Source organism: Protopterus annectens, chromosome 1.part0 (genome assembly GCF_019279795.1).
Source record: "Protopterus annectens isolate FY-2018-M chromosome 1.part0, PAN1.0, whole genome shotgun sequence".
Taxonomy (NCBI): Eukaryota; Metazoa; Chordata; order Ceratodontiformes; family Protopteridae; genus Protopterus; species Protopterus annectens.
In genome coordinates this window covers 548517055-548542885 of record NC_056725.1, presented here as the reverse complement: position 1 = coordinate 548542885, position 25831 = coordinate 548517055, and the positions used below count along the sequence as shown (strand labels likewise).

Below are 25831 nucleotides of genomic sequence, written 5' to 3'. Positions count from 1 at the left end.
CTTTTTGGAGGATAGCATCTTGGTTCTATTAGGATAGCATGATCCATGCGCTTGTGTAAGTGCTTATAAAGTGCATTTTGTGTAGGATTCTGCAGTCAAGTATACCTCTTATTGTCTGTCTGCATGGTGTCATGTGATCAGTTTTGTCACGGGTAAGAAGTGTGAAGTTGGCTTTGGAGAAGTTTTTACGGTGCTTTCCTAATTGGGGGTGGGAAGCGGGATCTGATGTCTTAGGGTGATTAGCTTGTGGCTGAGATCTGACCAACGAGGAATTGACCCCTGGTGTGGAACAACACGGTTGCACATGTTGGTAAAGAGCCAGGTCTAGGATATTGCTGCCCCTGGTGGGGTGGAATAACAAGATTGATCCAAGGCGCTGGAATTTATGAATTCCAAAAAACGTTGAGCAAGAGTTGGTACATGAGTATTTTCTCAGTTAATGGTGGGGTAGTTGAAATCACCCATTATTAGGGTGTTGGGTTGTACCCTAATACTTTCCAGTGCATCAAGAAATGGAGTGGGAATCCTGGGTACGCATGGTGGGGGGGGGAAGTTCGTAGCAAGAAAAGCTACAATTTGGATTGCGGTCTTGCTCAGAGTTAGTTGCACTTGGATAATCTCGGATGCATTATGCTGTTCAACTTGCCTGGAGGTGTGGATATCCTTAATGAATATGGACATGCCTCCACCTTTAGTGCTTCATTCCAGGTTAGGTGGCCAAAAGGTGTGGTATGAATTATAGCCTGGTAATGCAGGGGTGCACTCTGGAGCTTTGAACCAAGTCTCTGTCACTGCAAAGATGTCCATGTTCTCCATTTTAAGGAGTGCCTCGAGTAAGTGCATTTTGAGGTTTAGACTTCTAGCACTGAGTAGCATTACTGTCAGATTTTGCTTGCTTGTACTTGTTACGGTGGTGAATTTGTCATTTGAACCTTGCCTAAAAAAGGCACTAAAGGGGTGGCAAGAGCCTTAGCCAGTATTCGGAATCTGAAGGGCGACAGGTGTAGGCCATCTCTGACAAAGCATTGTGGTCTGTCGATCATGTCGTCCCAGGCATACAAATACTGGATCCCCCTTAGAATGACACCAGAAGCTTAGCCAATTGTTGAAGTCATTCATTTTTTCCTTGTACTCTGGTATCATTCTGGGTGATGGCAGGATGCTACTCAGGGCTAGAGGACAAATATACTACCTACATCAACAAAAGATGAAACTGTCTTCATATCAAACAGGTAAGCAGAGGATAACATCAAAAGAAAATTTTAATCGATTATGCAAAAGTGAGATGATGCCTGAGGAATGGAGAAAAAGTGTTTTGGTACAGATTTTTAAGAATAAGGGTGATGTGCACAGCTGTAGTAACTACAGAGGGATTAAATTGATCAGTCACAGCATGAAGTTATGGTAGGGTAGTAGAAACTAGGTTAAGAAGGGACATGATGATCAGTGATCAGCAGTATGGTTTCATGCCGGGAAAGAGCACTACAGATGCAATGTTTGCTCTGAGAGTGTTGATGGAGAAGTACAGAGAAGGTCAGGAGGAGTTGCATTGCATTTTTGTAGACTTAGAGAAAGCATATGACAGGGTGCCTAGAGAGGAGTTGTGGTATTGTATGAGGAAGTCGGGAGTGTCAGAGAAGTATGTAAGAGTGGTACAGGATATGTACGAGGGTAGTGTGACAGCAGTGAGGTCTGCGGTGGGAGTGACGGATGCATTTAAGGTGGAGGTGGGATTACATCAAGGATCAGCTCTGAGCCCTTTCTTATTTGTAACGGTGATGGACAGGTTGACAGACGAGATCAGACAGGAGTCCCCATGGACTATGATGTTTGCAGATGACATTGTGATCTGTAGTTAGAGTAGGGAGCAGGTGGAGACGACCCCAGAGAGATGGAGATGTGCTCTAGAGAGAAGAGGAATGAAGGTCAGCAGGACTAAGACAGAATATATGTGCGTGAATGACAGGGAGGATAGAGGAATGGTGAGGATGCAAGGAGTAGAGGTGGCAAAGGTGAACGAGTTTAAATACTTGTGATCAGTAGTTCAGAGTAATGGTGAGTGTGGAAGAGAGGTGAAGAAGAAGAGAGTACAGGCAGGATGGAGTGGGTGGAGAAGAGTGTCAGGAGTGATTTGTGAAAGATTAGTACCAGTAAGAGTAAAAGGGAAGGTCTACAAGAGGGTAGTGAAACCAGCTATGTTATATGGGTTGGAGACAGTGGCATTGACAAAAAGGCAAGAGTAGAGCTGGATGTGGCAGAGTTAAAGATGTTAAGATATGCACTGGGTGTGACGAGGGTGGACAGGATTAGGAGTAAGCATATTAGAGGGTCAGCCCAGGTTGGAAGGTTTGGAGACAAAGCCAGACAGGCAAGATTACGTTGGTTTGGGCATGTGCTGAGGAGGGATGCTGAGTATATTGGGAAAAAGATGCTAAGGATAAAGCTACAAGGTAACAGAAAAAGAGGAAGGCCCAAGATAAGGTTTATGGATGTGGTGAGAGAGGACATTCAGATGGTTGGTGTGACAGAGCAAGATGCGGAGGACAGGAAGAAATGGAAACAGATGATCCGCTGTGGCGACCCCTAATGGGAACAGCCGAAAGAAGATGATGATGCTAACAATAAACAAGAGCCATCTATAATTGGCATGGATATACATAAAGCCATCATTTCTGTAAAATAGTCTTGTTTAACTAAATGATTAGAAATATATTTCCAAGTATTTTTGTTATTAATCATCTTTATCAAAATTCAACTGCACATGTTAAAAATAGAAGGTTTTATTTTTCAATCAAAGATAAGCAAGGGTATGAAACAAGATTTCCATTGTCTTGTTTGCTTTATTGAGCCTCTAGTCATTTACATAAAATATAACAATAATATAGTTGGAGTTAAATGGTAAATATATTTTGATAATTCAGGTATCTGCTGATGTACTTTTAAGAGTCTTCACTTGTAAATATGAAAAAAAAACATTGAATATTTTAAATCAGTGTCAAGTTTAATGTTCAATCAGAATAAAACGAACACCTTACTAATTAAAGTTTAAATTATTTAATGGAAACTAGTGGTAAATTTAAAGGTGATAGTAAAGAGATGAAATATTTGGGGATCTCTCTTACATGCAAATGCAAAGAAATATCAATGATAAATAAGATATATTAGACCATATAAAATAATAAACAAGTTATTCTTTTCTGTGGAAGATGAGTTGATTTTAACCCAAATGGATATTTTATTCAAAATACTATACATTAAAGCACAAATTAAACAATTTAAAATGTTTGAAGCACATAACACACACTAACAAACTTTCTCCTTACATCCAGTATGAGTTATGTCCAGCAAGAGCTATGCTCTTCCCACTAATCCCGCTGCAGAGTCAACATACAGACAGTATAGACAACTACTTCCACAAATAATCCATAAAAGTACAGCACCTAGGATCCACGTTACAAATTCAAATGACATTCTACTGAAAGGCAGAATATCAAAAACTTACACAGTCCAGTTGGTCCAGTTTCAGGACATTGGTACCTGTCAACCACATACTATGAATGAAATAAATGCACAAAGGTAAACAAGCTCTAAATCAAATCAGAGCACTGAATACTAAACCTGAATAAAATGTCAACAAACTGTGTTTCCGAAGGGGGGGCTATAACCCATGCACCCTATTTGGGAGGTTGTGGCCATGTACCCCTTTACTTATGTACCAACTCCACAGTCACACAGCCATGTAGAAGATAGCACAAAATGAGTAGTTTGCAAATAGCACAGTTCATTTTTGTCACTGCAGGCTGTTCTGCACTTCAGCAAAGCATCACTTCATGTAGGCGATTTTTCAGGTCGTATACTTCACACTGGTAGCACTCAAGGATGTAGCAGTCAAAACGGTTTACAAGAGTTCGACACAGTCTCCCATCAGAAACTCCTTAATACTCTTGCCTCACTAAACCTATCAAAAGACTTCCTTTCTCCTGGTTCCTAAGCTTTCTGACAGACAAGCAGTACGATGGAAATTGAACTCTCACCACTTCTGCCTGTCTCAGTGAGTTCCCCCCAAGGATCCACACTAGGGCCCCTTCTTTTCACCATTTTCTCTAATGATCTAGCCTCATCCACAACACACACTAAAGTAGATACCTTAGCAGACCTCCAAATAGTAGCCCAACAAGCTTTTAAATGATATCGAAACATATCACAACTAATCTTCAACCTCAAAAAGATACAGTTAATGCTATTTACCAGTAGCAAATAATCACCTACCACCTTCCTTCCACCACTCTCAGCAAACACGGTCATCCAACAAATTGATCATACAAAACTCATTGTAACTATAGACAACAAACTCAGATTTGACCAACACATAGCCATCACAGTTAAGAAAGTTCACATCAAACTTGGCTCACTGTACAGAAGCAAGCCATTCCTCAATGACAATACTAGACTAACCATATCCAGAACCTTCTTTTTCTCTATGCTCCTTTACGATTTCACCCTCTTTACCAACTTAAAAAAAATCAGATTTAACCAAATTGGAAACTTGCTACAACAAAACAGCCCATTTCGCAGCCAACCTTCCCCACCAAACCCACCTTTGTATTGCTCTACATAAATTAAATTGGCTTAAGCTACCTAACCTTCTCAATCTCTACCAATTTAAATTCACATTCACACATATCTTCCATACTGACAACTGCCCATCCCTCAAGGAACTTGTTCCCTACTCATGCCCCTGAAGTCTTAACATCCGCAGACGGAAAGTTTCTCACAGTAAACAAAGCTAATGACACTCATGCTGAAGCCCTGTTCTCAATTCAAATAGCCAAATTATGGAACTCTCTACCCCACACTCTCCAAAACACTCCTGAATCTACCAATTTCAAACTACTACTGTTTGAACATCTATCCAAGAACTGGCATTGCTCCTGTACCAAACCTGAATGACAAGATATCTATAACTCGTTCTTCACTAGTAAATATGAAAAAATATTAAATATTTTAAATCGGTGTCAAGCCTAATGTTCAATCAGAATAAAACTAACACCTTATTAACAAAGTTTAAATGATTTAATGGAAACTAGTGGTAAATTTAAATGGAATAGTAAAGAGATGAAATATATGGGGATTTCTCTTGCATGCAAATGCAAATAAATAGTAATGATAAATAAGATATATTAGACCATGTAAAATAATAAACAAGTTATTCTTTTCAATGGAAGATAAAATATTTACTAATACTTACACAGCTAAAATACTTAACTCCTAAACTAATGTTAGTTCCACCCAAACTCATTAAATATAACCCCAAACGGCTAAAGGTTATTTCCTTCAATAACCTTGTATTAGCTGGAGATATTCAGCCCAACCCTGGTCCTAGTCCCCTTACTAATAACTCCTTCCCCCCTCCTCCCCCCACAATACTCTTAAATTCTTTACAATCAATGCCCAAAGTCTCTGCAATAAAATACACTAATTTCAAGCATGGCTAAGCCATAACCAAGTTGACATCTTAACCTGCAAAACCTGGCTCAAACCCCATATCTCTGACTCTGAAATCCTGCCTACAGGATTTCACTCTCAGAACTGACAGATTAAATAAAAAAGGTGGTGGCACTGCCCTAATCTACTCTAATCTTCTTATCTTAATTCCCCTCCAAATTCCAATCTCTCAACAATACCGAACTAACAGTTGGTCTACTAAAAATGAATAAACACAAGAATATCTGCATCATTGCCTTATATACATCACCTGATAACATCATCTCTTCCCCCGAAGATATTCTCTTATGGGCCTCAACTGAAATTAATGAAACTTACATTCTAGGAGACATAAATATCGACTGGAATAAGATCAATAGTCCCTCTCCCTCCCTAGCCATTAACCTCTGTAACTTCACTCAAGTAATCCTGTCCATCACCCGACCCAATAAAACAAATCCCCCAGGAACCATTATAGACTGGATCCTAGTCAACCATCCCCACAAAATAACCTACTCTGGCACCATTCCCAACACCATTAGTGACCATCTTCCAAGCCTTCATTCATCGTTCAACTAACTCCACCCTACATCAGCAGCAATACATTCTCACTCACAACCTTAGCAACTTCAACCCCACAACTTTCTCAAATATTCCCAAGCAAATGAACTGGCAAATTTTAAATACCCTTCCTTTTGATAAAGCTATAGACCACTTCAGCTCTGTCTTCCTAGACACTCTAAACTCCCTAGCTCCACTAAGAAACAAAAGGATAAAAACTAATACTGCTCTATGGCTATCCATGGCTATCCAAAGAAACTAAACAAATTATGCAAAGGGACAAATCCTGGAAGCTTTACAAAAACAACAAACTTCCCAAAACCCTGCTCGAATACAAACAACTCCGTAACCTTGCAAAACAACGAATCACTAAGGACAAAAAATCCTACTATATTAAGCTCCAATCCAATAACAACAATAACCCCAAACAATTCTGGAAATCCATAAACTCACTTCTCAATCCCGGCTCCATGAATAACCCCTGTCCTGATCCAAGTATATCTGACCTCGAATTAGGCCCCAAATTTAATTAATTTTTTATTGAAAGTATTCCTGACCCGACCAAGACTTTCCCCAACAATAATCTACCTGTCCCCCATTCCTCTTCATCTAACTTCCCTAATAACTCTCCCCTTATGTTTAAGCTTAAACCTGTCTCTACTAATCTCATAAAAAGACTACTATCCAAACTTAAACCTTGCTCCAATGCTCCCGATAATATTCCCTCCTCCTTCCTAAAATGTGCTGCTGATAGTATAGCACTCCCAATCAGCATCATAACCAACAGATCTTTAAAGGAATCATATGTACCCAAACTCTGGTGTTCAGCCTACATTCCTCTCCACAAAGGAGGCAAAAACACCAACATCTCAAACTTGCGGCCCACTGCTCTGCTCTCACCAATCTCCAAAAGCTTAGAAAAATGTATCCACCTCCAATTTATGCCTTTCCTGACCCAAAACAAGCTCCTTACATCTACCCAGCATGGCTTCCACCCAGGCCATAGCAGTATAAACTCTCTACTCTCCAAAACTGTCAACCACACCTGAGATTCAGGACACTTAGTTTCCACAGTTCTTCTCGACCTTTCTAAAGCTTTCTATACCGTTTCCCATAAACACCCTATCTATCATCTCTCAGACCTACATCTCTCACCAAATACTGTATCCTGGTTCTCTAGCTACCTGACAGACAGATCTCAGGCAGTCAAATAGAAGAACACCACCTCCTCCTTTCTACCTACCCCAACTGGCATACCTCAAGGGTCCATCCTCGGACCTATGCTTTTTAACATCTTTATCAATAACTTTCACTCTGCTATTCCTGATGCCAAAGTTATTCAATATGCAGAAGACTCAACGTTAGTCTGCTCTGCCTCAAACCTCCCTGAACTACTGACTAAAACTCAAATTGCTTTTTCAACTACTGAAAATTGAATGCGACAAAACCACCTCTCACTAAATGCAAACAAATCTAAAATTGTACTATGCCCTCCAAGACTTTCTCTTATGACAAAGATTCATTCAAAAGTCCTTAGCCAAACCAACTCTCCTACAGAAGTGGTCCCTTTCGCAAAACTTCTTGGCATTACTATTGACGAACCCCTCAAGTTTGATATCCATATTAAACAACATATAAAGAAAACCCACCAGAAACTAGGAATGCTTTATAGGAACAATCTTTCTCTCCAACTCTACTAGACATACTCTGGCTACTACTTACCTTCTCCCATCCTTATTATAAGGAGACCCTCTTCTAACTAACCTGAACTCTTCCATCACCTCTAAACTAGAAAACTGCGATAATAAGATCTCTAAATTTGTCACCAGATCTAAAAATTCCACCCATCACTGCCTTACCCTTCATTCTCTGAACTGGATAGAACTCTCTAATTACCTTGACTACCTCCAACATACCACAGCACACAGACTTGTATTTCACCCAAATAAATGTCCAGGTCTAACAAACATCCTCCCCCCTACACCTCTAATAAACCTCTCAGATCTGAAAATCAGAACGTAATTACTATCCACAAACCTAAACGACATGCTGGCCAACATCTCCTCTCTTTCCCACTAGGCAAGAAATGGAATTCTCTCCTTTCCACACTTGGAACAATATCAAACTCAGAAAATTGCAAAACCCAGCCTTTCACTTACCTGTCCTCCAAATGGAAATGCACCTGCTTTCACCCTAATTCTATGTAAAAATATGCCCTGAGGAGGTTTTTCTCCTGGGTTCCTAATCTATCTATTACTCCACTAACTATTTCCCACAGTTGACTCAAGCTCTCTGCAACTCCCACAGCTACTCAATACACTATTTCAACTGTAAATATTGTAAATAGCATCTTACTTCAAATGAGAGCATATAAAGTGTTTCCATCCTTACTTTAAATGATTGTATGTACAATGGGTACTTTTCCGTTATCTGGACAACACTTCTAATGAGCGCTTTCCATTATCGGCCCAACATCGGAAAAGATCCTGCTTTTCTAAAAGGCATTTACTACTTGGTGAAATCGCTACTTATTTCCTTGTTTTAATTAAATATATTCTGTCACAGCAGCAAAATAGCAGCCTAAATCCAAACAGTCGGTGTTCATGTGAATAGTCTTTGTGTATGTCAGTTTGGAACACATAGAATTAGACCACTGAAGTGGGATCACAGTTTATTAATACAAGTGTGGATTGCATTTCAGACACTGCATGTCAGCAGCCAACAGTAGCTCGAAAAGCCTCCGTAGTCATATCAGTGGTGGTAAATGCTGCCAAACTAAGGTAGCCTTGCTAAAATAATTTTGCCAGTAAATTATTGCAAGTTTGGGGTGAAGTAATACCTACAACTGGAATGCTGCACCTCATTATAATGTATGTGGGTCGATGCACATATTTCTTGGGTACTTGGTCTTTACTGTTTAAAACCAGTTTTCTGTTTTTGAAACTAAAGGGTTGTTCCAAAAGGAAGTTTATAGCTATAACCAACGAACCACACAGATACATAACTAAAAGAAGGATGATGTTTACAATGGATCGCTGAAGTTCATAAAGATTTTACTACGGATAACAGCGTCACCAGCATGTAAATGGAATACGGTCAGTCTATATACTCATCAGTTCAACCAGTGATGTCGTTTTTTTTGGTACTTTTCCGTTATGCATGAAATTTAATAATCACTGACAACATCATCACTGACAGGAAAGTAAGTGTGTGTGTGGCCCACTTCAGCAGCAGCCGTGAAATCAGTGCGAGCACCTGCTAAGATTCCAAGCGCTCATTTTGAGTAAGTGTTGCCCTGATAATGGAAAAGTACCGTACAATGTTCCTATACTTCAAATGTAATGAAGGTATATTTCAAACTAATCTGTACAGTACAGCCATCAGATATATCAAAATTAACTTTGCTGATCAAGCCTGATACTGAGTGTACATATTTGTAAACTGTACTTTATTCTGTAACTTTTATACTTTTGTAACCTTACTGTTTTATGGAGCTTTTCTCCCCGGGCCTCCACTGAAAACAGGCACACTTGGGCCCAGTGGACTCTCCAGTAACCAAACTGAAATAAATAACTCTCTCATCACAGTCCTTACCACATTTTCTCCCTCTCCTCAGTGTTATTACTACTAAAAAAAATTATATTTTATATATACATATATATATATATATATATATATATATATATATATATATATATATATAAAATGGAAATCTCATTTGTTCATAACTATTTAATATGTACACAGTACTAATTTTATTTTTCCCTGTGATCTTTTCTGAAATGCTTGTGTTTTTCTTTTGAACCTGTACCTACCAGAAAACTATACTGAATAATTTTGTATAGACTAACTAGTTGATGTGTATTCTGCATCTTACTATATGTATACTATTGTACAGATTATTGTATTTTGCTTATATTTCTGTGCAGCTTTTCTCCTAGGCCTCCACTGAAAATGGGCTTCTGGCTCAGTTGGATTTTCCCGGTAAACAAATGTAAAATTAATTTCCCACCATTTACAACTCCCCTTTCTTCACAATGTATTCCATTCATTACTACCATATGTATCCTGCTTTGCCAACAAATTTTACATCATACTGCATATTCATGTGCATCTTGCACTGCTTAAAGGTTTGTTAAAACAGTGCTATAATCCAAGACAAATGATAAAAAATAATCTTGTTCTTGAAATCAAATGTTTCAGAAAACTGCTCCAGCTGCACCAACAGCTCCACCAGCAAGGCAGTGGAGACCACTGAATTCCTAAGCACTCCTACCAACTCCTAAACCAGATTACACAATCATTAAAAAGTGCTTCACTTCAACAACCCACACCTGCTACAGCCCTACTGTATCCCAACTCTTCCTCATCCTTAATAACCCCTGAGATTTGTCCGATACAAGAGAATCTGAAGTATGAAACATTTACCTTGCATAAGTCCTGCCATATTTTACACAGCAAGTACCATACTATACTTTTAGCTACTACTGAGCAATTCAATCACAAAGTGCACTTTTGTGTTCCTGTGTTTTTCCTTTTTTGTATTAAAATGTTTTATACATCCTATGCTTCTTATTCCACAGATGAAAGTACCACCTGTCAAGCAAAACATGAGTAAAAAAAGCAAAATATTAATTATTTCATACATTTCTCTGATTACCAATTTAATCAAATTCAAGGTTGTGGGGGAGCAGAAGCCAATCTCAGCATTCAATGGGGACAAGGCAAAGAAACTAATCACAGAGTGCTAGCCCACCATAGGCTGCAAACACACACATTCTCTCACAAACACATCTTGCACACCTATAGGTAATCAAATAAATAACTAATTTAGCCAAGCACTGCTTTGAGATCAGGGAGGAAACTAACACCCAATGAAAACCCATGCAGGCACAGGGCGGGCATATAGACTGCACAGGAAGCAGTTCATCCAAGAACCAATTATTTTGTTTTAAATGCTGTATCTTCCATGTTTCATTATTTATTTACTCTTCGGTTTATCAGGGTTATGGACTGATCAAAGGTACACCATTTCAGACACATCATGTGAGATTACAATGCAAAAAGTGGCACAACACTTTAACAGCACATAGTGTTACTTTGTGTGATATTTCAAATTATTAATAAGTGCATACTGCCACACATACTAAAAACTAACCATGTATTAAGCAGTGATAATCTTATTATTCACTTATTCAGTCATTCATTCATATATATGTTGGATTCAGTCTTTTACAGCATAACGTCACCTATTTGTTTAGAAACATGACATTATTCTAGATATACAAAGTAACCAGGATATATCTGTATTTAACACTAGGCACACAAAATAATCTTAAAATGAGTTATAGCAACACTTATATTATTTGTACTTCTATTATTTACATGTTTTTCATAGCGATGATGTACAATTATTAAATAAACCTTAAAATAATGTTTACAAATCAAAATAAAGAAACACACCTTACCAGTTGTCAGAAGGTTGAAGGTAAGAAGGCAAAACTGCAAACGCAAATCCTGTCTACTCCAAAATGTCGACACATAGCTTGTGTTCTCAGTTTTGTGTCTCTGTGTTTTGAACTGGACCACACTGCAGTGCATATCAGGAAAATTACCCTTTTCCTCACTGGAGTGCAATCTTGGATTTAGAATATATAATTAGCAGGGGGTGTGGGGGGTGCAGGAGGGCTTGCCCCCCTGCAAAAGAGTAGATGTGTGCAAGTTTTTTTCCTGGTGTTTTTTCTGGATAGGGAGTGGTCCATTATGTGTCGAATATCAATTTTCTTCCTTCCGAAAAAATTGACATTCTGACAATTGGCTTGACTGTATTTGTGGTTCCGGTATGTGGAAGTGAATATTTGTCGCGACTGCATAATAAACCTACTGAGTTACATACATGACTTACATCACTTTATTTCTACTGAAACTGGAGCATACTGGCTCTGAGATGATCTGCCAGTTAAAGCAGATTTATTTGAGCCAAGAAAATTAAGCTGACATCACTAAACAGAAGAACATTTGATCTTTAGGAAAGTACAGTGGGGGGCGGAAACTTGACAGCCAAGTGAAAGCAGCAACTTTTCAGAACTCTGCAGCATATCCAATATAAACAAGAGAAAAAAATTATTTTTAAGGAAAATGGCTTCACAAATTACTTTAGATAGGTGTAGCATACTCACTACTAAAAATTGTGAAGTTTCTCCAATTTTTTACTATCAGAACACCTCAAAGTACTAGTTAGGAAAGTACAGTACATGATAGGCAGTAAAAAGAGTGAACATCATCAGGTGATGACTAGACAACCACAACAGCCCCAATAAAGGAGCTATAAGACAACTATTTACTCCTTTCCAATAACCACTCTTGTGATGCACTTGATTCCAGAAGGGCAAAACAGGACAGATCCAATCATCAAGGTTTCCTCTTTAATAGTGTAAGGGCTTCTCTATGGTTTGCATCTTTCTTCTGGAGATGGGGTAAGCACAGAGTAACACAAATAAAACATGCAAGAGGGATCGATAGGTTGGAGATTTAAATCCTTAATTTAAATATTTGTGTGGATCTTCGCCTTGCAGTTGTGCAAGAGCTCAATGAGGGTTGGATCCTTAAAAGCACAGAAAGAAAAAGGCATCCATGTAGGAGCCTATGGGAGAGAGAGTATCGGGATAGGGCTTCAAACTTGGTTTGGTAACTAATGGTAATTAGATAACTTACCTTTCTAGATGCATGATGCGTCTTGATGGGTGCATGTCAAATGGGGCATTTTACTCTTCAAACGGTCTAATTAGGGCTGTGTTCAGTGGGATGATGAGCTATTCTGACAGAGGAGATGCTTATAGATATCAACTGGGCTAAACAAAGATTTTCTGGATGCTGTTGCTACACAGTGGCCAAAAGAGAGGACTACTGTGTCATATAGGAGTTGCTACATTTTCTGCATTTAAGTTTAGTAGCTTGGCTGTGCATTACTGGTTTGTTATCATTAGTTTTCACAACAGTGATTCCATACCACGAGGAGATCAAATTAGGACAATGAGCACATACTCATCAGCAAACTTAGTCAGTCATAGGTCAGGATTTACAGTTTGGAGGTCAGAAGTACATGCCAAAAAAGAAGGATCCTACTACAGAGTATTGCAGGAACACCATTAATCACCCTCTTGCTATTAACTATGTGGGTTTTATCTTTCAGATAAGTTGGCTATCCACCTTACTATGCAGGGCTCTACATTTAGACGTTTTAATTTGGTTATAATGCTACCAAAAGTGATGGTGTCAAATGCCTTGGCCAGATTCAGATATCCTGCATCCACTGAGTAACCACAAGCCACTGCTTCAATGACTTTTTCAAGTTGATTAATTAGACATGACCTACCCCCTGACAAAGCAAAATTGAGGGTCTAGTTGTAGGAGTTTTTTTGATATCATAGTTTTATGTTTATGAAATTATATGTATATATATATATATATATATATATATATATATATATATATATGTTCCATAGCCTTTCAGATCATAGTTCCTTATGAAGGACCACCACAACAGCCATTTTCCACACCTTACTCAAGCCCCCATACTATACTTGTAAGACCCCCTTGTGGTTTGAATCCAATATCCAACCTGGAACAGTATGATTAGAATCATTTGAGCTGGACAAGGTTGGAGTAAGCAAGTCAGGTGGTGTTGGAGAAGCAGTACACAGCCACTTCCAGTTCTTCACCCCCAGTGATCAATTTGTATCGAAATTAGCAAAGTAGGAGTCAATATCACTGTACACTACTTTATATAAAATAAGGACAAATTATTATTAAAGAACCCATTACTTCCTCCAAGCACTACAAAAGACAATGTTATTGTCATTTACAATTTACCAAACCAAATACTCTGAGGTAATCTTAGCAACCAATCACCTTTAAACAGGAGTCACTGTAGTAGTCTATTAGTTACTAAAGTAACCTCAAAGGCTACAGAAGCTCTTCTCAGCTAAAGATCACATATCATCTGTGTGTGAATTGGCAACTGTCCCATTATTTCAACAGAATGTTGCCAAAGTCATTTTTCCAAATGCTCCTATTAAGTATATTATTTTGTTTTGTTCTTAAGTCTAGCAAGATCCTGTATCTAATCTTTAAGTAAATGGCCATGTGGGAAGGTTAGGAAGTCTAATCGCCCTATAAAAGTGACAAAATACCCAGCCCAGATGTGGCCTTGCTCAGAAGCACCTAATCTGATTTTCTGAACTCCTGTTACAATTTTAGTTCTGCAATATAATCTAGATCAGACATTCGTAGTCATATCTCAGTAAGCCACAGCTGAAGTTTAAGAACTTGCCATCATTTCTGAAGGAAAACCAGTTGACAAAGAGTACAAAATGTTGGTCTGATTTTCTCAAAGTTTTAGGTCTGTGGAGATGGTAATGGAGCTGCCTATGAACATTAAGGAATCAAGGATTCTTTCCCCCGATTACAAGACTGGGAAAGAAGGTAGGTAGGTGCATGGCTTGATTCAAAGATGTGTGCAGCCTGGCCAGGGGCACCATGAGGAAGGGTTAGTCCTGAGGGAGACACTGTCTGGATGGAAGATGAGGAAGGGCTCCACCGCCATGAGAGTCTGCAGCTCAGACACTTTTCTAACAGAAGTGATAGTCAGCAAAAGGGCAGTTTTCCAAGTTAGAAACTTTAAGGTAGCAGAAGCCGCTGGCAGGGTCAAACTTTCCAGAACAATATTGAGGACCCACGGAGGGGTAGGTTGTTTTAAGGGAGGCCTGATGTGAATCACTCCCCTAAGAAACTGTCTGAGAAGGTAGTGTGAAAAGACAGGAGGAGGAACAAGGATATGGGACGAAATGGCACAAGCATGAATTTAAATGGAGGAATAAGATAAGCACTTGTCAACCAGATTAGCCAGGTAATCTAGGATGATATACATCTTGGCTAAGATGATTGGGCCCTGTTGTTGACATCAAATGGAAAACCTTGACCACTTAGCTGAGCAAGATTTCCTAGTACTTGGGTCTCCAGGCATCTGTGTAAGGATGTCTTGAACTTGCTTGCTTAGGGCTCGCTAGGTCCAGGATGCTGGGGAATCATCCAGGCTGAGAAGCACAACCTTCCCCTTGTCCTCAGTCAGAAGGTCCACTCTTTGAGGTAACTGCCATGGATTCTTGTTTGCTAGGTAGAGTAGCAGAGGATATCAGTGTTGCCTGGGCCAGTCTAGGGCTACCAGTATTGCCCCGGGCCCCTCATCCCTTATTTTTAGGAGCCCCCAAGGAAGTAGAGGTAAGGGGGGGAATGCACAGATGGATAGGCGAATCCAACGGAAAGAAAAAAAGGTACCAGTCTTCCAGGCTGAGAGTAGGTTGCTCCTGGAGCAGAATCTTTTCAGTTGAGCATTTTCCTTGGTGGTGAAGAGGTCTATCTGGGGGACTCACATTTTTTTGCTTATGCTGAGAAATGTTTCCCGATGCAGATGCCATTCATGGAGGTCCTTCATGTTTCTGCTGAGGTGATCTGCTAAAATGTTTTGAGTGGCTGGAAGGTATAGTACAAAAGGTGTAATCCTACAGAGTGAGTGATCTCCAAAACCTGCACTGCTAAGCATCAGAGAGAGCAGGAATGGGTGCCCCCCCCCCCCGCTTGTTTATGTGCCACACAAATGTGGCGTTGTCTGTTTTTACTAATAGGACCCCTGGTTTCCATTTTTCTCTGAATGCTACCAGGCCTTTTTGTACAGTCATAAGCTCCTGAAGGTTTATGTGCTTGTCTCTGAACTGCTTTACCCACTTTCCTTGTGTTTGGAAGTGTTTGCAATGAGCTCCCCAGGCTGTCTCCAAGGCATCTGTGATGAGGCTTTGCCCCTGGGGAGTGAACCTGAAAGGAAGACTGTGATTCTGAGCACAAGCTTGTGCCCACCCTGCAAACTCCTCCTTGAGACAAGGAATACGCAGTATCTTGGTTGAAAAGGGGCTCTGTATGCTGGCAGCACACATTTCTGAGGTACCACTACAGCTTCCTTATGTGCAGCCTGGCCAGGGGGACCATGAGGATGCAAGATGCCATGTAGCCCAGTGCTCTGAAGAATTCCCTGGCAGTGAGGCATTGTCTCTGCATGATCTTTTGGAAGTACTGGGTCAGGAAACAGATTATCTGGAGATAAGAGGGCCTGTTGAAGGGGAGAGTCCAGAAGAGCCCCCAGGAAGATAATTCTGTTAGAAGGTTGTGTTTGATTTGTGTTGATTTATGGTGAAGCTAAAGGAGTTCAAGGGATTCTGGGTGAACACCAGGTCAAAGTGTGACACACTTGTGATTTGTATTAGACAATCATCCTGTTAGGGATTGATTTGGACCGCTCTGGTCCTGCAAAAAGAGGTAAGGAGGGCTAAGTACTTTGTGAAGACCCTGGGAGTGGTAGACAAGCCAAAGGGCAGTGCAGAAAATTGATATTGACTGGTACCTGCTCTGAAGCATAAAAAGTTTCTGTGCGATTTCTCTATTGGAATGTAAAAGTAGGCATCTTTTAGATCCAAGGTTACCATGAAGGCCCGTGGGGCTATTTTGGGTAAAAGAATTTTGAAGAGTTAACATTTTAAATTTTGGAATGAGCAGGAACTGATTAAGGGTAGACGGGTCTAAAATGGGAGGCCAAAAGCCTTCCTTTCTGGGAACCAGGAATAGCCTAGAGTAGAAATCCTTTCCTTTTTGGTGTTCTGGAACTGGTTCCACTGAGCCCTGGGATTACAAATTCTGAATTTGGGAAAGGGAAAGGGCCCCTGTCCTTTGGTTTGGGGGTATGTCTGGATAAAAAAAAAAATGGCCAGCACAACCAGCAGTGAATATAATTAACTGTTTAATCCATTAATAAAACACCAGTACAAGAAAACTTGCATACCGGTTTCAGCAAAAGCTTTTTTCAGTGCAAAATATAAAATGTAATAAAGTGTAAAACACCCCATGCAATCACAAAATATAGCAGAAAAATCTCACACACCTCCTTCCCCACCTGCCAATCAAACTACATCATTTAAACGAGGGGGAAAAAGTGTTGTACACTTTTTTTTTTACTTTTTGTATTGGACTAAATTATATTCATCATTGGTTGTGCTGGCTGTTTTTTTTTTTTTTTTTTTTTTTTTTTTGCCTAGCACTATTGCCGTACATGTGTACTCTGGGGTTTTTGTATTTTGGAATGTCTGGATAGCCTGAGTGCTTTAGTGGCTCTTTGAAAGAGAGCCTGTAGCCATTTGAAATAATGCTTAGAACCCACCTGTACAAAGTGATGAGAAACCAATTTTCCTTGAACAGGGATATTCTTCTGCTTAGTCTTGTGGGGGGGGGGTCTGGCAGACTGTTATGAATTAGTCATTGTTGCTCTCTGCCAGGGGCCTGTGGCCTAGAACTCCCTGGCCTGGAAGTATCAGAGTTCCACTGGCAGAGTCTTTGTAGTTGGTGTTGCCTTTGTGTCCTTTCCCTACGGGGCTTTCTGCCTGTTTTTGGACTGTGAAATAAATGACCAATGTTTACTGGGGTAGTTCCTGCTAAATCTAGGAGGCTGAACCTGAACTAAGTCTTTAACAGTTTGCATGGATTTAACTTTGTCTTCCAATTTTTTTAAGTACAGCCTTGGCTTTGGGCCAAAAAGAGGAAATCTTTGTCCGGTGCAGCATCCAAAAGATTTCACTTGACATGCTCAGGGAGGGACTGTTCCCTTAGCCATGCATGTCTTCTAATAACAGTACCAGTGGCTGCAGCCTAGCTGGAAGCATCTGTAGCATAACAGCCACAGTGTAAGGAATGCTCAAGAAGGCTCTCATTCTTTGGGAAGGTTCTTGCCCTCAATGGTTGTAATTTTTTTTGCTTCAGCTGGTGCAGAATGGTCTGCTGGTATTTTACTATGTGGAATAGACAGTTAAGGGCCCTCATGGCTAAGGCAGCAGAACTGTAAAAGTTTTTGCCAAATCCATCAAGAGCCCTACTCTCCATCAGCTGGCAGAGAGTTTTTGGAGGAAATGGCTCTAGCTCCTTTGAGTCCCGGGGTCACAACCTTTGGATCAGCAGAAGGGTTCTTAAAGAGAGGTTTAGGAGAGTCCAGTAATCCTATAAAACCTGTTTTTTGAGGAGCTGATGAAAGAGAATCAGTATTCAAAGAGGAATCAAAGAAAACATCTGCAACCATCTCTAAACCTGGAGGGATGGCAAAAGGCTTGTGCTCTGGCGGGTCAAGAAATTCCCTAATCCTCTTTTTGGATTGCAGGTAATCCTGGGCTTCACTGGAAATGCTCTCTCATGGCATGAAGAGTTTCCCCAAAGGTAATGTCCTCGAGGGGAAGTGGAAGCCAGGTTTTCTTCAGAATCTAACTCCTCAAAGGAAGTCAGGGAGGGTCCTTCATCAAGAACAGACTCCTCCTGGTCAGAATCTTCAGCAGATTTAAAAAGATTAGAAAGGACTTCTGATGCAAGGTCCCTTTTCTTTTTCCCTGAGGAAGACTCAGTAGGGAAATAAATCTTCAGCTAACCTAACCAAATCTTGCTGATAACCCTGGGTAGGAGAGCCAGTAGGCCTAGGCAAAGGCCCAGAGGAAGTTCTTTTCTTTGGACTAGCTCTCGGTTTATATGTCTATGTACATCTGCAAGTCTGACACCAGTCTCTAGACAAGAATGTGAAGCCAAAGTTGGCTGACCATGCAAAGAAGCATCACCAGTTCATCGGAAGCAGAGGACTGCTGAGCGGCCCTGAAAATGATGGGCAAACCAATTCCCAAGGCCTGTACAGAAGTTGAGGGACCCAACGGCATATCAGACTCAGAATGGGTCTCTAATATATGCTTGCACCACCACCTCAGTCAAGGAAGGGGGCTGAGAAAGAGACCCACCTTCAGTGATCATGAACCTTAGAGGACTAGCTGACAGACAGTGATTGTTGTCTGAGGTCCTAAGCCTGGGTTGTTTTTCTTTATCCCTTTTGAACTTAGGAAGCTCAACCTCAGAATAATTGGCAGCTGCCATAGGATGCGGAGAAAAAGATGCAACACTAAGGTGCCTAGCCAAGATCTCGGTCCTATGTCTAATAGTCCTAGAGTTGAAACGGGCACAGAAACAATTAGGTATGTCATGATCTAGGCCTATACAGGTGACAGAGAAAGAATGGAAGTCTCAATTTGGAATCTGCTTATGACAATTATTAACCTTATCTGACATGAGTCAAACAATCAAAAAAGGGCTCCCCAACGGGGTACTTATCTTTCAGACAACTTCTCTCTGGTGCTGACTGACAGATGCACTGAAACACTGCTTCTTGCTCTGATGGCAAGACAAGACTGAAATCATGATGTCAGCTGGCTCCCTATATACTCAAGCATACTGATGTCAGTCAGGGCATCCACCAGCTGTTGGAGTAGGGAGATTTTTTTCTTTGGTAGTCTGGCCATCCAAAGGCTTTCATGACCGGAAATCCCACAAGTCAGGATTGCAGCAGTGAAACACAAAGAACATCAAATAAATGAAAAGTCTCAGTAATGAAACCGTTAATTCAAAGGGAAAAAAAATAAGCTAGTCTTTCAAAAAAAAATCACTGAAATGTACGCTGGAATTACAAGGAATTAAATTTGAAAACAATCATCACTGAGTTAGACATAAGATTTCCAAAGTCCTTAAATCAGTCAACAGCTGCAGCTCATAAGAACTCTGAAAATTTACAGTACCTGTCCATTCTTTCCCAGCTCAAGCTCCACAATAGCAACTGGTGTATTAATCTGATCCACATTTTTTGACTGTGTTTTCAAATCAACTCGCCAGCTCATGTTTCTCAGTGCGTTTTCCCATCGACTCTGATTAATAAGACTTTCCCGGATTTTGGCTCTGTGGTTCTTCCAGAACTTTGCAATGACAGCTGCTTGGCCTGATGTGATACCTCCTTGCTTTTTAGTCTGTGCAGTGAGGAAAGCTTCTAGTTGGTTTAGGTCCATATCCGCAGAAGCAATAGACTGAAACAAGAAATAAAATTACTTCCTGTGGTGCTAGTAAATTACAGCTGAACCACTTCTTTTACAAGCTTTTTAGTAGCAATACAGAGCACAGTTCAGGCCCATCATCAGTGTTTCTAGCCCATCAAAGGAATACAAAGATAAGTCTGGCTCAAGACAAAAGGCTACATAGCATATAAAAGTGAAACTCCTTGCATGGCTGATTTAATAGGTAAATGCAGCAACTTACACCTGCCTAGGGAACAAGGGTCACTTACACCATCGCATTTTCACAAGGAGAGAACCTAGCTCGTCCCAGACCCTCTACAACATAGAAGAATGTAAAAGAAAAATCAAACAGGTTAACTTAACATACATAAACTCGGATATATAGGGAATAACAGGATCAGATTTCATAATGAGCACTTAACTACAAATGCGCCTGAAAGTACTGTACCTAGCTTACTCTTTGGAAATGGTACATTTCGACTCTCATCAATTTCTTTCACGTTATCAAATCATAAATAAGAGATTTTACTCAAACCAACATGGCAAGCAAAGCAGCCTCTAGTCTGGATTCAACTTAAAATAGAACTCATCTTCTACACAGTTTCTCTTTGGTTCAGTTTAGCAATTTGAATGCCTTAAGGGAAGTACTTGCAGTGCTGAAAACAGATGTGAATAATCAATGCACCACATTCTGGCAGGACAAAACATATCTAACAGGAGTTTGGTTATTTATTTCCTTGTTACTTATTACCATTAATAGGTTACCAATTCAGTTTTAAGTCTTTTGCTGGGTTTGAGGCAAACTGTCAACCCTCTACCAATGAGGAACCTTTTCTGTTAGAAAAGGTAGCAGAAGGATCAAGAGGGTGAGTGGGATGGTGGAGCTACCTGATGAAGTCTAGCTGACAAATTACAGCTGTACAATGGAAGATGACCACATGTCAGATTTACAGGTCGTACACCTGATAGCAAGAATGCCTCCGTCATCACATCATGTAAACCCGAGGAGAAAGAGGAAGTTAGAAAAAGGACAGCCCCAGTTATCAGTTTCCATTCACCAGCCTTAAGAAGAAACCCAAACACAACTTTTTTTTCCATAGGGCTAATAAGAAATTGCTTACAACACGGTCACAACTGCAGGAATGGTGGTCACTAAACATCATCTTTGTTAGATAGCTGAAGAAAGTACACTCACCCATCGAAAAACAAAAGGCAAGTGAGGGGTCTGGTGACTATTACCTGCACATATACAAGGGAAGCTATCTAATTTCCATTCTAAATGCAGCATAACTGCAAAAGATTTGCCTTCCAGCATGGCACATTGCATGCTCACATATATAGACACAGGTATTGATATAGATACAGATGTAAATGTCTACAGAGAGAGGAAAACTTCAATTTATTACGTGTTTATTCATTAAGCAATATGTAACATAAAATATTTAAAAAAAAAAAAATAAAAAAAATAGTGAACAGAAAATGCAAATGATAAAACTATTTACAACAGAAAAAGCTGATAAGCAGGGTCATAACTAAAAGAAAGTTCAAACAGACAAAACTTAAAGGAGCTCCTGAAGCAGGCCAGAGGAGTATGATCCTCAAGATGCAAATGTAATAGATTCTAAAGGCAAGAGGAATGAGAAGCAAATTACTAAACTCCAGATGTTCCTGCTGAGCTCAAGGAACTTCAAAAAGCACCAAATTGGAAAAGTGCAAAACTTGAAGTGGGCAATAAGGAACAGGTAACTCCTCAGAGAGGAAGGACCAAAGCCATGCAGGGAAAAACATTAAAAAAACTATCCCATCATGTAATATTAGCTAGGAAGCTAGTGCAACCTCTTAGCACTGACAGAGTGCTGCTTAAAACAGATATTAGTAGTCAGCCTGATCATTTACAACTTGTGTAAAATTCTACAGTCTTAGTGTCTGGTGTTTACTTCTCATAATGGTCCGCAAATGCAAGTAAGATGACTTCATTGCAGCTCACATCTCATTCATCATTCTCTTTCGTCTTTTCCCGTTAGGGGTCGCCACAGCGGATCATCTCTTTCCATTTCTTCCTATCCTCTGCATCTTGCTCTGTCACACCAACCGCCTGCATGTCCTCTCTCACCACGTCCATAAACCTTATCTTAGGCCTTCCTCTATTCCTCTTACCAGGCAGCTCCAGCCTTAGCATCTTTTTCCCAATATACCCATCATCCCTCCTCAGTACATGTCCAAACCAACGCAATCTCGTCTCTCTTGCTTTGTCTCCAAACTGTCCAACATGAGCTGACCCTCTAATATACTGATTCCTAATCCTATCCATCCTAGTCACACCGAGTGCAAATCTTAACATCTTTAACTCTGCCACATGCAGCTCTGACTCCTGCCTTTTTGTCAATGCCACTGTCTCCAACCCATATAACATAGCTGGTCTCACTACCCTCTTGTAGACCTTCCCTTTCACTCTTACTGGTACCAGTCTGTCACAAATCACTCCTGACACTCTTCTCCACCCATTCCACCCTGCCTGTACTCTCTTCTTCACATCTCTTCCACATTCATCATTACTCTGAACTGTTGATCCCAAGTACTTAAACTCGTCCACCTTTACCAACTCTACTCCCTGCATCCTCACCATTCCTCTACCCTCCCTCTCATTTACACATATATATTCTGTCTTAGCCCTGCTGACCTTCATTCCTCTGCTCTCTAGAGCATATCTCCACCTCTCCAGAGTCTCCTCAACCTGATTCCTACTCTCACTACAGATCACAATGTCATCTGCAAACATCATAGTCCACAGGGCCTCCTGTCTGATCTCATCTGTCAACCTGTCCATCACCACTGCAAATAAAAAAGGACTCAGAGCTGATCCTTGATGTAATCCCACCTCCACCTTAAATGGATCTGTCACTCCCACTGCAGTCCTCACCACTGTCACACTACCCTCGTACATATCCTGTACCACTCTTACATACTTCTCTGCCACTCCCGACTTCCTCATACAATACCACAACTCTTCTCTGGGCACCCTGTCATATGCTTTCTCCAAGTCTACAAAGACACAATGCAACTCCTTCTGACTTTCTCTGCATTTCTCCAACAACACTCTCAGAGCAAACATTGCATCTGTAGTGCTCTTTCCTGGCATGAAACCATACTGCTGATCACTAATCACCTCCCTTCTTAACCTTGCTTCCACTACTCTTTCCCATAACTTCAAGCTGTGACTAATCAGCTTTATCCCTCTGTAGTTACTGCAGCTCTGCACATCACCCTTATTGCAGCTCACATCTGATCCCAAAATATCTGCCAGACATCAAGGATAGTACTGAGGTTATACATACTTGATATGAAATCCAGCTTACTTCCACTAGACATTTGATTCAAGTGGGGAAAGAGGAATAATCTCAAAGTCTCACACACAGGCACATTCAATTTCAATTACTTGTTAATAAATCAATGCATAGACTTTAAAATCATCTGCAAAAGCATCCACACTTGGGAGTATATTCCTGAGAAAAGAAATGGTAAAAATGGGTGCCATCTAAGTAATGATGGTATGACAATCAGATCCTTATATCATCTCCAAGGGACAAAATGAACACTGAATAATAAACACAGTCAAGATCAAACTTGTTTGTCGAAGATGAGAACAGGAAACAAGTCAGTCATGAAACCACTCTGCAAGTCCAAACAGGTAGGAGACAAAACAATGTAAGACAGCAGTGAAGAAACCACAATAAGAAAGTAAATATTTTATCATGGCACCATAATCTACATTACCAAATGCTAGTACTGACAGATAAAGTAAGACCCCACAGAGAATAGAGCTGAGCAAGCATAACTTGTAAAATGGAGGGGACAGTAATTTCAATTGGTGCTCACTTGACAATATGGCTGTCCAAACACAGGAAAACAATGGGAGGCTAATACGCACCTACTACTGAACAATACCATCTCACACATTAACTAAAATGTTGAGAACATGTATTTTACAACTGATAATGGGACAGATCAGCAGTAAATGATGAGAAGAATTACAAACACACCCATACAGTCAAAAAATTCAAGCATTTGTGTTTTGGCTTTCCATGGCTTTGAAGAGGGAACTGCCAAAGGAACCCCAACTCCCGAAACCAGGTCGAAGTAATAATGGTCATGAAGGTGTAGTAATGATGACCAAGTGTTTGCCACATTGAAGCAGGGCACTGCAAGCATACACAGCCCTTTTTCAGTAGGCTGCAAGATCCCTGGTAGCAAACACATAATGCAAATAGCAATCCACCTACATAACTGGAGCAAAAGATAACTCTTTCATAATCCTCATCTAAAACCCAGGTTATTGGTGCATGTCCAATGTATGAAGGAGGCTTTCACCTCTGGATTCTGCCTATAAAAGGAAGCTAAGAGGCAGATGGACTGGCTTATTATCCATGTTCCAAAATATAAATCTGAATTGGTCTTGAGGGACATATCTTTATGAAATGACAAACACCTTTTCTTACAAATAAGGTGTGATGCTCCAAGTTCCTGTGAGGAGAAGTGATAGTTGCCAAAATTTTCTTCTTCAAAGATAGCAACTTCAAAGCTGTCAAACCAACAGGCTCAAATCCAGGATGGACAAGTATGTCAACCATGAAATTCAAGTTATAAGGAGAGCTCCCTTCAAAGGCAGATGAAGATGCAGAACCCCATAAAACAAGCTGCTCAGATCAGCTGGCACTGGTACACAGTCCTGTTCATTGTAATGATGACAAGAGATATAAGAAATGTATACCCTGAACGTGTAACGGAGAACAAAAATCATACAAGCGTCTGAGACAAGACTGAATATCCAGTAAAATGACTGTCTGAGGCAGCACAGAATACCTGTTTGACTCAGCAATGAACCTCTTTCACTTAGCTAATTAAATCTGCATAATGGAAGCAGTCACAGTTCCTCTGAAACTTCTGCTGGATGGTCTGGATGGAGAAGGGGATCTAAACTTGCAGCTAATCCCTAAGGTGCATGTACCAAGAACCACAGAGCCTGAAACCACAGTCTTCTCAGTTGCCATACAATGCTGAGGAAGAATTTTTGTCTTTTACTTCTGAAGAAAAGATGGAAAGAAAATGGGATCATTCCAGCTAGAAAGTGTGCGCCTATCAACTCTCTCGTAACTCAGAGAGAGTAACAAAACAGGGAGAGACTAGCATTCCTTATAGGGCTGAGCAGCTTGATGTCCTGTGAGCCCCACTCCCAGAAGATACTAACCACAAATGATTGCTGAAATCTTCATCTCTGAAAAACATGTCTGGAGGCAAGCCTTCTGTAGTCTACCAGCAGAGTGACATCTTCTAGAATGACAGTCTCTTAAGACTGATGCTTCCAGCTGCAGTTACCAAGGCACCCAAGATACTGGCAATCAACTGGAATTGTTTGTAATGTTTTTAAATGCTGAGCAGTTTTAATTCAAAACTGCTATACTAACCCTAACATGCTAGCTCATTTAAAAATAAATCAGTGGAGCAGGTTTCTGAAGTAACATAATTTGTCTTGCCCTGCTGAGTGCAAAAAAAAAGTTAATTAAATTACTTCTTTTACAAAAAAATGATATAGGCATGCTGGTCTTTCCATTGGAGGTGTTTTCTTGCACTGCTGACTGCATTGCCTAATGAAAAATGTTTTGCAGTGCTTGCAAAAAAAAAAATTAGGGCTTCAGCCTCATAATCAAATAAAACCGTACCAACTGTGGGTAAAATCCAGCATCACCCACTCCCAGTTATGGGTTACTACTTAAAGATCTCACTATTTCTACAACAGCCTTGAATTCAAAACATAAGCCAGT

General features: G+C 40.2%; 1 protein-coding gene across 1 annotated transcript in view; it reads right to left on the bottom strand.

Moving 5' to 3' along the window:
- COMMD1 (copper metabolism domain containing 1) overlaps nucleotides 1-20023 on the bottom strand; it is a 233433-nt gene extending 213410 nt beyond the window's left edge. Inside the window, exon 1 of the mRNA XM_044061272.1 lies at nucleotides 19743-20023. Coding sequence (XP_043917207.1) covers nucleotides 19743-20006 — 264 coding nt within the window. The 5' untranslated portion in view covers nucleotides 20007-20023. The remainder of the gene's footprint in view (nucleotides 1-19742) is intronic.
- Nucleotides 20024-25831: the final 5808 nt, after the last annotated feature.